The 13605-nt window shown below is 36.7% G+C and overlaps 1 protein-coding gene across 1 annotated transcript in view; it reads left to right on the forward strand.

The window, feature by feature from the left end:
* Positions 1–11974, forward strand: part of ACAT1 (acetyl-CoA acetyltransferase 1) — a 24029-nt gene extending 12055 nt beyond the window's left edge. The window contains exons 4-12 of the mRNA XM_007447213.1: positions 95–190; positions 398–498; positions 4021–4164; positions 4933–5083; positions 5979–6074; positions 7795–7908; positions 8773–8837; positions 10914–11071; positions 11607–11974. Coding sequence (XP_007447275.1) covers positions 95–190; positions 398–498; positions 4021–4164; positions 4933–5083; positions 5979–6074; positions 7795–7908; positions 8773–8837; positions 10914–11071; positions 11607–11727 — 1046 coding nt within the window. The 3' untranslated portion in view covers positions 11728–11974. The remainder of the gene's footprint in view (positions 1–94; positions 191–397; positions 499–4020; positions 4165–4932; positions 5084–5978; positions 6075–7794; positions 7909–8772; positions 8838–10913; positions 11072–11606) is intronic.
* Positions 11975–13605: the final 1631 nt, after the last annotated feature.

The following is a 13605-nucleotide window of genomic DNA, read 5'->3' on the forward strand; positions in this document are numbered from 1 at the left end:
ATTCCTGCTATATAATGTCATGTACTTTACTAGGTAATTACTAATTATTAAATTGAATAAAATATGGAAATGTCTTTTTGATTTTTTAAAAAAGGGATTCCAAAAGAAGAAGTGAAAGAAGCATACATGGGTAATGTTCTACAAGGAGGTGAAGGACAAGCCCCTACAAGGCAAGCAGTACTGGGTGCAGGTATTAGGACTACATTTTTCCTTTTATACTTAAATGTTTGACATGGCAAAATGGAGGTCATTTCAGCTTAAGTAAAATGTTAAATGCATAATAGACTTATATTGGCAGAAGAAATGTTGCAGATTATAGTTTAACATGCTCTATTTTATTACAGTTTATTTGAAGAATATCTTTGTTCTTCAAAAGTATGATTTATATTGGTTTTAGGCTTACCTATTTCTACTCCATGTACCACTGTAAACAAAGTTTGCGCCTCAGGAATGAAAGCCATCATGATGGCCTCTCAGAATCTTATGTGTGGACATCAGGTAAGAAGTACCTTCTTTTCCATTTTATAACTAAAATAATATGCAGTGCTAAAAAACACTAAAAATCTAAGCATATTCATACTCTAGAAGTGAGATTCTTTCTCATAAGTGCAGTTGCTCTGTTGTTTCAGACACTCAGGAGTGTCTGGATTTGCCAATTCCATTTGAAGTAGAGGTCAAAATGATAGCTCAAGTGTCTGGTATTAAAAAGTAGTTTTCAGCCAGGACGTTTTAGTCTTTGGGTGCCCCTTTACTTAGAGATTCTGGTTGATTTAAGACACCGTAAATTTTGTCTGTGCTAGAATGAGAAGGGTTTTTATCATAAATGAGAATAAGGTGCTGACCCTGGGAATCAAATCATTGATTGAGCCCAAAATTGATGACTAATTTATAGTTCCTTATGTTCAGGTTCAGCTGTAAAATTGTGCAGGCTTTCTATTTGCCTTGATGATTTTGATCTTGTCTTTACCTGAGACTGAGCAAGAGATAGGCTTCTCAGCAAACATATGCTGGATGTTAGGAGGCTAGACCTGGACTTGTAGACCTAAGAGTTTATCAGATCCAAGCCTTTTTTTCAGTTGAGGAAAGAGGTTGAGAGGACTACAAACACAGTTACAGGGGTATAATTAGAAAACAGGTGTCCCTATCCCTGTCTAGTACATTCCATCAGGGTATAACACACCAAGGTAAAAATCAGTTGTGAGGTGTTTGCAGATTATTTCTTACATGTACAAGAATCATAATTATGCATACCCTTGCTGTTACTCCTCCCTTGCTTTGTTTCCAGTTGTAAGGCAAGCCAAAGAGAAAAAAAAGAGTGATACCTGATATACATGCTAAAAACTGAGATGGTATAGAAAAGTATAAAATGAAAAATCTTCTTTCTTCTTGCCCCACTTTGAATCTCTGACTTATTCATCACTTTTTTGTGTATTCTGCCACCGAAGAGCAGAGAAACTTTGGGGAAGTTTCTTAAACTCAGTGCCCCATGTAATGTCTTGGAAGTCATTCTGTATCAGCACATAAGATAGTACTCTATTGAACTGAACAACTATAATATACTTATGGGTCCTTATTGAATGGACATCTAGGTTGTCTCCAGTTCTTCACTATTTTAAATAATGCTGCAGAGAGTACCCCTATGCATATATCTTTGTGTACTTATAAATACTTAAATCAATTCTTGTTAATTCACTGTACTAAGCAGTATAGTGTAGTGGTTAAGAACAAAATGTCTGGAGCCAGACTAATTCCAAATCCTGGTTTTGCCCATCATTAGCTGAGGATCTACTATGTGGACATTCACTGGAGATTGGTGAACAAAACATTAAAAAATGTCATCATGTGCAAGTCTGTCTTTTGGAAACATTCCTAAGAGGAGAATTTCGGAGTCAGAGATTTAAAATTTTTGATATTTTCAAATGCTTTCCATGAAAGTTATACCAGTTACATATTTTCCATAGCTTATGAGAGCTTGTTTGCCTATACACAAGGTAACACTGACATCAGGTATTACCAAACCCTTGTCAAACGGTCATGAAATTGTTTAGATGTTTCAGAACAGTTTGAATGACAAGGAAAATTTTGTCTCAGTTGATTTTTTTGTGGTTCTCTAGCAAATGCTTTCAGTTAGTGTTCTTTGATTCATTTGTGCATGTATAAAATTATCTGACTTAGAGGAATACTAGGAATTGCCTTATTTTGAATGGTCACTTTTATTATATTCTGTAGAATAATTGATAACTTAATTTCTGTCACTTATTATTGCCATCATCCCCAGAAAATACTCAGTATTTCAGGATAACAGAATAAAACTTATATGAGAACTATTTGAGACTCTCCATATTTGAAAACAGGCAAAATATTTAGGTTTCTTTGGTATAGAACTTCAGTTTGTCTTTATTCTTTTTTTTTTTTTTTGCGGTACGCGGGCCTCTCACTGTTATGGCCTCTCCTGTTGCGGAGCACAGGCTCTGGACACGCAGGCTCAGCAGCCATGGCTCACGGGCCCAGCCGCTCCGCGGCATGTGGGATCTTCCCGGACCGGGGCACGAACCCGTGTCCCCTGCATCGGCAGGCGGACTCTCAACCACTGCGCCACCAGGGAAGCCCGTGTCTTTACTCTTGATTAAAGACTGTGAGAATATAATATTGGCTTTAATTTTATATTTACATTAATGTTTTATATTAAACTATTTTTTTAAATTAGCCCTTATAATGCAAATGAATTTCTTTTGTTAATCTGTAATTACAGGTTAGTTGATTAATATTTATTAAACTTCTACTATATATGCCAGGCACTAATGACATAAAAATAGATACAACAAGGGTTTCTGGCCTCAAAGGAGCTTAGTTTAGTGAGAAGATTTGACACATAAATATAACTACAGTACAGTGTAATATTATTAATAAAAGCAATGCACAGTAATTGGGGAACACAAAAGAAGGAAGGGAAACTGTTCCAAAAAGGGATAGAAATACGTGGTCAGGGAAAGCATGAAGTGGCTGTGTTTTGATTAGTTTTAAAGGAAATGTAGGTGTTTTACATGTTGGTGGATAGGTTAGAAGTGCGGAGGTGGTGTGAATTAGCACGGTATCTTTGAAGACTTGATTTTTTTTTCTTTTTGGCTGCACTGCGCGGCATGTGGGATCTTAGTACCCCAACCAGGGATTGAACCCATGCCCCCTGCAGTGGAAGTGCAGAGTCTTAACAACTGGACCACCAGGGGAAGTCTCTTTGAAGATATTTAAACAGTTCTGTATGACCTCAGGTGTAGGTCCAGGCATGAGACTGGAAAGGGAACGAGAAGTCAGATTGTAAAGGGCCTTATGTGCTATGCTGGTGAGTCCTGTAAGGAGTGGAATGACCAGACTTACAGTCTAGCCAGAATGACTCAGATGAGTGTAGATGACACTTGGGTGGAAGGACAGGCTGCATATCAGATGATCAAGTAGAAAATTACTATAGCTATCTGGGAAGAGTTGATTGGGAGGATCACAATCAAGGAAGTAGGATTATTTCCGAGAACTGAGATTACGTTTTTGGCAGTGTCAGTGAAATGAAGGGTTAGAAGAATTTCAGAAGACGGTTCTACATTAAAGATTCCTGGCATTCTTATTAATGTCTGATTCTGATCTTAATTATCATTACATGTTTCAGACCATTTCCTTTTACCAGTGTCAAGAGGGTACTTCCTATAGTGACTGTATAGCAAATGTTTAATAAAGTCCATGTAGAATACTTGTTTGTTGTAGCTGTGTAAAGGGTATAATGGGTTTGCAACTACAGTTGACCCTTGAACATGGATTTGAACTGCCTGGGTTCACTTAATGTGCAAATTTTTTTCAATAAACATGTACTACAGTTGAATCTGTGGATGTAGAACCATGGATAGGGAGCGCCGACTGTGAAGTTATACACAGATTTTCAAGTGTGTGGAGCGTTGACATTCCTAATCCTCATGTTCAGAAGTCAACAGTACTACTTGAATTGAAATTGGGTTTTTGTGTGTTGCTGAGCAGGATGTGATGGTGGCAGGTGGGATGGAGAGCATGTCCAATGTTCCCTACATAATGAACAGAGGAGCAACACCATATGGTGGCATAAAGCTTGAAGATTTGATTGTAAAAGATGGGCTAACTGACGTCTACAATAAAATTCATATGGTAATTATTGCTTTTTAATGGAGAAATGCAATGTATATAAAATACTGCTTGATTTAAAAATACATATATATATACTTAATTAAATTAATTAATTTTTATTTTATTTATTTATTTATTTATGGCTGTGTTGGGTCTTTGTTGCTGCATGTGGGCTTTCTCTAGTTGTGGCGAGTGGGGGCTACTCTTCATTGCAGTGTGCGTGCTTCTCATTGCGGTGGCTTCTCTTGTTGTGGAGCACAGGCTCTAGGTCTGCGGGCTTCAGTAGTTGTGGCTCACGGGCTCTAGGGCACAGGCTCAGTAGTTGTGGTGCACGGGCTTTGTTGCTCCACAGCATGTGGGATCTTCCTGGACCAGGGATCAAACCCATGTACCCTGCATTGGCAGGTGGATTCGTAACCACTGCATCACCAGGAAAGTCCAATATATATATCTCAGAAACTGAACTGAAGGATATAAATGTTGATTGAGCCATTCATTTTAGGAAAATGTTTTTCTAAGCTCATTGCATCAACTTGGCTCAACTGTTGAATAAATTGCCCCACACTGAAATAGGACATTTTCTGACATTTAATAATGGATTCCATAGGTGTTTAATTATTTGTCTTCAAAATAGCAACTTCTGGGCTAATTCAAGTATTTGAGGATGAGACATGAGTAAAAAAATTAGTACAGAAAGAAGTATATTTTAAGAAACTAAATTTAACTACTAACCACTATTTTATGTTATGCAAAGTTAATTAGTTTTTTAAAACTTCCAACTTCTATCAGGGCAACTGTGCTGAAAATACTGCAAAGAAGCTGAATATTGCACGAGATGAACAGGATACTTATGCTATTAACTCCTATACCAGAAGTAAAGCAGCATGGGAAGCTGGAAAATTTGGAAATGAAGTTGTTCCTGTCACAATTACAGTAAAAGGTTGAAGGATAAATAGATTTTAATTTTTAGTAGACTTTACGTGTTGCTAAATATTTTATGTTTAAGTTTTAGTACATTTTTATCTTTGTTAATTTCAACTGAGGACACTGACACTGCTGCTTATGGTTGTTAAAGGGAAATGTTGCTAATTCAGAGGTAAATTTAATTTCTAATATAATTCTTTCTGATATAAGCAACAGACAACACACTAAGTTAAGTGAAAAGGGGGTATTTATTAGAAGGCCACTTGGGGATTCGTCCCAGAACTGAAAGATGTATGGCAGCAACCAGTCAGCTCTGGGAACTTCAGGGATTGGAAGTGGGTATTCAGTACCATTAGGACATGCCGTCTTGGCTTTTCCGTGCTGCTTTTGTTCTTTATTGTCTCAGCTTTTTTGTGGTGCTGCCTCCATCTCCAGGGTCACATCTGTAGGGCTCTCAGTCACAAAGGAAAGAGACCTCCTCACCAATTGCAGCAAAATAAATCCACAGTAAAGACTCAATTAACTTGGTTTAGGTTACATTTCGATTCTAGAAATAATTACTGTGATGAGAATGATGGAGTACCAAAACTTATCCAGCCTAGGTTGGACATCTACCCCTGGGGTTAGAAGAATGAGGTCTGTGATCATAGAAGGAGGCTGAGAGAAGAGAATGGGATGTGGCTAAATAGAAGATTTAAATTGCATCAGGCTACTTAATAAACTCTTCTTTAAGACACTAACAGAAATTATTGATGGTAGATTCTTGAGTGGAATTTACTTGGGATGGTTTAAGGTATGTGGGCGTACAGGGAAGCACAGACTACCAGGCACCTTGTGTACCATTTCTTACTGAGCAGCTAATTATTATCTTCACTGCTAAGATTACTTAATTTAAAAGATTTTTGTTTTAGGTAAACCAGATGTAGTGGTGAAAGAAGATGAAGAATATAAACATGTTGATTTTAGCAGAGTTCCAAAGCTGAAGACGGTTTTCCAAAAAGAAAATGGTTAGTATTAAGAAATGAAGCATAAGAAAAAAGAGTCAGTATACCATAGCTCGTCTTAGAACTGCCTGAGGATTTTTTAAAATTCCAGAAAACAACTAGATGGTATTTAACATTTTCAATGTATCAGGCTCAAGTGAAGTTAACAAAACATATGATATTTATCCAAAGTATATTTAAAATTGCTTAACAGTTAATATTTTCTTTGCGTGTTTGAACTTGTTTTTTATTATTAATTTTTATTGGAGTGTAGTTGATTTACAATGTTGTTAGTTTCTGCAGTACAGCAAAGTGAATCAGTTATGCATATACATATATCCACTGGTTTTTAGATTCTATTCCCGTATAGGTCATTACAGAGTATTGAGGTAGAGTTCCCTGTGCTATACAGTAGGTTTTTATTAGTTATTTATTTTATATAAACAGTTAATACTTTCAATATATAAAGCCTCTGGAACAGGTTGTAGAATGATGTAGAACAGTTTTTCATATGCACTTCATCTTGAAAGTTTTTCGTGATATGAAAGTCAAGTTTACATATTATGTTAAATATCTGTAAGCCTCTGGAGGACTAAGCTGATAGATGTTTTTCATTGTTGTATCTCTAGTGCCTGGTTCTCAACAAATAAATGTTGAATGTTTGTTAGTATAAGTGGGATCCCAGGTTACTAAATCGTTTTAGGAAAAAAAGGTCAGTTCTGCTTTTAAAATTGGCTGTATACAGCTGTGATAATAATCTGAAATAATTTTTTTCCCTTTTTTGATTGAATTTCTCAATACTAACTATAGGAGTGGATTAATCTTTTTTATTAAAGCATCATATAAAAATTTATATTGCAGGGAATTCCCTGATGGTCCAGTGGTTAGGACTCTGCTTCTGCAGCGGGGGCACGGGTTTGATCCCTAGTCGGGGAACTAAGATCCCACAAGCCTCACAGCTCGGCCAAAATAAGAAAAAAAAATTTATATTACAAAAGTATATTTTTATAATTTTAGCAACAGTCTATTTTAGGGTCTTCATTGGTATTTAAAAGAAAACAGCTTAATTGACATACAATTTGCATACCATAAAATTCTACTGTTTAAAATGTACAGTTTAGTGACTTTTAGTATTCATTTAACTTAAAGTGATTGTAGAGAAGAAGAAATATCTGATTTTGACACTGATTTGAAAAATATATAATGAGTGCCTGCTCTACTGTGAATAAGCAAAGACTTAGTGTTTGTTGTTAGGAAAAATATGAAGTGGTCCTTATCTTTGAGGAATTATGAACCAGCATTTACCCAGTGCCATCACACATGCCTTTTGAGGCAGCTTTGAATAAACTGTTACAAAAAACTAACGTAAGGGGACTTCCCTGGTGGTCCAGTGTTAAGACTCCATGCTCCCAATGCAGGGGGCCCGGGTTCGATCCCTGGTCTGGGAACTAGATCCCACATGCCACAAGATCCCACATGGGGCAGCAACTAAGACCCGGTGAAGCCAAATAAATAAATAAAAATGTATTTTAAAAAATCTAACATAAAAAGGTATACTGACATTAATTGTGTTATACACATACACATTTAATTATGTGTATTTTCCTGAGGGCAGGAATTATCTCCATCCATATCTTCATGCATCCAGCAACCCAGGCAGTTATTCTGCAGAAATCTGTTAAATTGATCCAAACGAATTCATTGTGAAAGAATGTTCTGACATCATGCTCATTGATACTTTCAGGTACAGTAACAGCTGCCAATGCCAGCACACTGAATGATGGAGCAGCTGCTATGGTTCTGATGACTGCAGATGCAGCCAAGAGGCTCAGTGTTAAACCACTGGCAAGAATAGCAGGTAGAAAATGTTCTGAACTTGTTTATTCCTAAACTGCTATACTCTTCCTGAAATTGAGGTTCTTTGCCAGTAATATTATACGTAATATTGAAGTTGGCTATTTCTGTCTGTAGGTTGTTTTGTGACAGAATTTAACTAGTACATGTTTTAACTGAGATAGATAGAACCTCCTTCAATATTTTCGTTAGTATTTGATTTGTATAAGAGAAAGCTTTTAAAAATCTTTCCATATCCTGGATGATGTGTGGGAGACTACAGGGTACATGTTTTCCCCTGGCACTGTGGGGAAAGGTAGCCAGGTAGAATAAAAAGAATATGGGCTCAGGAGTATAGAGATACAAAAAATCTAATTGTACTGGCATTAATTATTAACTGTGTGGTCTTCGCATGTCCTCAGTCTCCTTAAGACTTTTTAGCTGTAAAATCTGCCTTGCCTTCTTCATAAGGAGTTAAACAGATACCATTTTGTTTAGATCATGGTTTCTTAACCTCAGCACCATTGACATTTCACAACAAATAATTGTGTTGTAGGAGCTATTCTATGCATTGTAAGATGTTTAGCAGCTTGGCTTCCACCCACTAGATACTACAATAAGTGGCATTCCACCTGTGCAACAACCAAAAATATCTCTAGATAATGTCAGTGTCCCTGGAGGCAGTTCCCCCTAACTCCCTATCTGTGAAAGTCAATGGCTTAGATGACTAGTATAATCTTGTAAAGTGTAGAATCTTAGAAAAGGCACAAATACATTTAAATACACTATAATGTTTAGGAAACTTGCATTTTTGCATATTATATGAGTTGTTAGATATAGCTTTGGGTGCTTGTAAAAAGATTTTAATGACCTATTTTTTTTAATAAAGCATTTGCTGATGCTGCTGTAGAACCTATTGATTTTCCAGTTGCACCTGCATATGCTGTACCTAAGGTGAGAACAAAATAACAGACTATAACTCATTGTGCCAATTTCTGTTTTTGCTTATACCAAGGTTGCATGTTTTAGATTTTACATGTTACTCATCCACCAAAGCATAGAGGTAGCTTACTTTCAAATCTTCTCACTTCTCCTGAAAACAATTAGAGAGCAACAAGGATAACAACAACAAAAGTAAAGGGGCAACCCACAAACTATATTTTCAGTGGAGCAGATAAAAACTACATAATTGAATTCCTTGTGTGGAACTCACATACCTGGAATGGCAACCGCAAAGTGGGAGGTTGGTGCAGCAGAGAAAAGAAAGGAATGCTGAGGGTCCAGCGTTCTAGAATTCAAAGCAAATATTCATTACTAGAAGGAGCAGTCTTCTTCCTGAAAGGGAACTCCTGGGAGCTGGTCTCAAAGTAAAACTGGAGATGGAGAGGACCTATCTGCTCCAGTTGTCAGTCTGAGTCTTTGTGGGAAGTTACTAAGGGGTCCCAGGAAAGGAGACAGTGTTCTGCTGGTTTAGGGGTTAAGGGATCTCAGAAGACTCCAGCAAATGTTCCCTTTCAGAAGTAGAGGGCCTCACCCTGAGAGAAAATGTCTGAGGGTGGCACCCAGATTAAAAAAAAAAAAAAAAAATCAGTGGGGAATAAGGATAGAGAAGGATCAGAAACAACAGGGAATGATGATCTGTCCAGAGGTGGCAGATCTCAGAAAGCAACACAGTTATACAGCTTCTGAAAGTGAATGTGCATCGCATTGGAAAGGAAGGGTGATAAACATTTCTCAGCTAGATTCTGAGAGCTAGAAAAGTGGCTACACTTAGGTAGGTACCATGTTTTGTCTCATGGTGTTGGAACTAGAGGAAGCTGTTTGAGCTGTACAGCTTAGAAAGCTACCTGAGCCTGCTGGAGGAAGAGAGCAAGGAGGAACAAAAGTTTCATGTTAATATTATTGTTGCTCAGAACAAAAATATTTCTAAAGATAAACACCCTCCTGCAATAGCTGAGGAACTATCAAAACAAGAGATCATATAATAAGACTTTAAATAAATCATTTACAATGAAAATACGATAGCTCTGAATAACTGTGCCCCAGATAACCCCACAGCAACTTTTATAAAGCAGAAACTCTAGGGGATGCAATGAAAAATTAGTAGAGACTAGTATTCCTCTTTCATTTGATAGATAAAAAATCTAGAACTAAGCAACATATAATCAGTAAAGTAGATCTTAAGAATATGTATCAACTATGTACCCCTAAATAAAGAGTACATTTTTTTCAGTTATCCATGGAATGGTCAAGAAAATCAAGTTTTCTCTCTCCAAAATAGAAATACGATAATGCAAACAAGTCTTTGATTACAAGCAATAAGATGAGAAATTAGGGCATTCTCTGGCAGTCCAGTGGTTAGGATTCCACACTTGCACTGCAGGGGGCACGGGTTCAATCCTTGGTCAGGGAACTAAGATCCTGCATGCCGTGCAGCACCCCCCCCCCCCCAAACAAAAACAAAAACAAAAAACTGGGTTGGCAGTTCCCAAACAGACTTATTCTGTCTTTAGATCTTGCCTTGAAAGATCTATTACTGGATAACAAAACTGTCCTAATATCCCCACCAGACTTCTGCTTCCAAAACAATGTATCAAAGTTAATAATGAGGATGGGAAGTAGCGGCCTGCTTTGTCATTATCTAAGGGTGTAAGCTTCATGTAGAAGGTTTCACTACACATTGGAGAACATGAGCTTTCTTAGTCCAGGAGAGCTTGCCCTGTGTTGGCAAAGAATAGTAAAGGAAGAGGTTACCAGATACCACTTCCATTCCCCACCAAAACTCCTGTCAAAATTCCAACTGGAAATACAACTTAGAGACCCCCCCCCCCGCAAAAAAAAACAAAAACAAAAACAAAAGATGAGAAATGAAAATCAGAAAATAAAAGGGCCCTTCCTCCTGGAAACTAAGAAACTCCATATTTATGTATTACATCAAAGGGAAATATAAACGAAAATTGCAGAACTTCAAGAAGATAATAAGTTTTGACTTAAGTATCTGAACATAATCTATATTTTTAAAAAATTTAGGTTCTTAAAGATGCAGGATTGAAAAAAGAAGATATTACAATGTGGGAAATAAATGAAGCCTTTAGTGTGGTCGTACTAGCAAACATTAAAATGCTAGAGATTGATCCCCAAAAAGTGAATATCAATGGAGGAGCTGTTTCTCTTGGACATCCAATTGGGTAGGTAAAATTATAAAGAAAAATATACATAGGTTAATGGCTGCCTTTGTATATTCCTGTCAAAACTTAAACTGCTTCATTATAATTCTTGTTACTCTTGGTTTAACAGTTTTTCTTCCCACCCATCCCTTATAGGGCAAATACCATTTCTGATAGGATCCCCATTGAACACAGATCTATCACATCTGTTCCTTGAAAACTAATATTGTTTTATGTTGAAGAAGATAATTTAAGATTAAAATCTATGCTTGGGCTTTTCAAAAAGCTGTAACCATTCTTGGGGCTTCCCTGGTGGTCCAGTGGTTAGGACTCCACACTTCCACTACAGGGGGCATGGGTTCGATCCCTGGTTGGGAAACTAAGGTCCTGCATGCTGCTCAGTGCGGCCAAAAAAAAAAAAAAAGCTGTAACCCTTCTTGAAACAAGTCTCCCAAGTTAAAGTAAAGTAGTTAAATTCAGCTATAAGTAATGGCTAATTTGGTTATTCATACAGTCGATAAACCATTAAAGTACCAAAATGCTTTCTTAATCCTAGGATGTCTGGAGCCAGGATTGTCGTCCATTTGGCTCATGCCTTGAAGCAAGGAGAATATGGTCTTGCCAGTATTTGCAACGGAGGAGGAGGTGCTTCTGCCATGCTGATCCAAAAGCTGTAGACAACTTCTGTTGTCTAAGGCAACAACCCTATGTAGCCAGAAAGGCCTGCTGTAATCAGGGTGACTGATTACCCTGGGTCAGCTTGTATGAAAATAATGTTTCACTTTTTATTATTTTCAACTCTTTTAAAAAAAATAAGATAAAAAATCAAATCCCCAAACCTTTTGAGATTACACAGTAATTTTTTCTTCTAATTTACATTGTTTCTAATCTTGAACACATTTTTGTTATAAGGCTGTACTGTTTAAAATACCACTGTGCAATATTAGTGACTTATAAGTAGCTAGAAGCTTCCATTTTAGAGAATAAATCTTAATTTAAATTTTTGAGGACTGTTAAACATTAAGTGAATGTTATCTATCACTAATTTACATTTAATAGACCCTTCAAAGTAAGAGCAGTTATTCTGTGCAAACTAGGAATGCCTCATATTATTAGTCAAGAAGCCAAAGACTGTAGTGTTGCTAGAAACAGGAGGAACCCACGTGCTCAGGTCTGAAGTGGGTGCAATTTCTCATAACCTCATCATTCAGAATTTGTTTGGGCATGGGGGTTAGGGTTTTAGCTCTGAATTACTACAGTAGCACAGAGAGTGGGAAAGAAGGTGGAAACTAAACTGCTCAACTGAATGGATTTCTGAAGGGAAGAGATTGCCACTTTCATTATGCCACAATGCCTGTTCTTAAGCAGAAGAAAATGCAGCACAAGTATCTTGAGTTGCATCTCATCTAGAAAAAAAACACACTGTACACAGGGGCTATGTACACCAACCTCAGCTGCAGTTCTGAGAAGGGAAACCTGTTTAAGTTGATGTTGACAATAGTTGGGGAGTGGAGAGGACAGAAAAGTGGTATTACATGTATCTCATGGCAAATAATTCAGTGAATTATTCAGTGAATTCTTATCGTTGAAGGAAAAAAAAGATAACATGGAAAAAAATTGTTCTTAAGATTCAAAGACTACTTTCAAAAATATCTGTATAGTAATTACAGCTCCCTTTTGCAGCTCATTATGTGCTAAGTACTGTCCTAGAGGCTTTATTTGTATTAACTCCTTTAATCCTCACAAAAACTCAATAAGGTAGGTACCATTATTATTCCTCCTATAAAAATAAGGAAATTGAGGCGTGGAGTGGTAAAATAGATTCTCAAGGTCAAATATCTCGTGAGTAGCTGAGATGGATTCAGTTCCAGGCAGTCTTACTCCAGAGCCCAAGTTCTTAACTCAGTATGTTTGGCTTCTCAGTCTCAGATAAGTATCTGCCCTAACTGTAAGAGGAACTGGGTAAAATACATGGGAAAAAAAAAATCCAACCCAAAATATTTAGAATACTTCATTGAAGATAAGCAGAATTAACAATGAATCCAAAAGTCAGTCATCTGGAAAACTTAAATCTGGGAGTAAATGAAGAGAGAAAAAGAAAAGACATAGAACCAACAAGTAAATGGTATTTATTAAAAAGGAAAAAGAAAGGTACTCTGAAGCAATAATTACAATATAAGAGAAAAACTCAGATTTTTACTAAGTGTGCAGATTTAGAAAGCCTTATTTCATTAACAGAATTAACAGAATCACACTAATGTTCTATGGAAAAGACAGTAAAGAAAAAAATTCTTCAAACAGCTAGGTAGAAAAATTGGTAACCTTAGTCCTTATTTCTATAACTGTCAGAAGACAAGTGACAAACATCTACATATTTTTTAATGGAGTAAGAGTGATAAAGATACTAGAAGGAGTGTCTAGGCATGCAAAAGCTTAGAAAATGTAGCACTGTGATGTTTCCTCCAAAAATGACAAAGGTTTATCAGCACATGGAAAGAATAATCAAGAATTTGGGAATGTGAAAGTTAAATTTTTAAAAAATGATTAAGGACTGA

This window comes from Lipotes vexillifer, unplaced genomic scaffold (genome assembly GCF_000442215.2).
Source record: "Lipotes vexillifer unplaced genomic scaffold, Lipotes_vexillifer_v1.1 scaffold1725, whole genome shotgun sequence".
Lineage (NCBI taxonomy): Eukaryota > Metazoa > Chordata > Mammalia > Artiodactyla > Lipotidae > Lipotes > Lipotes vexillifer.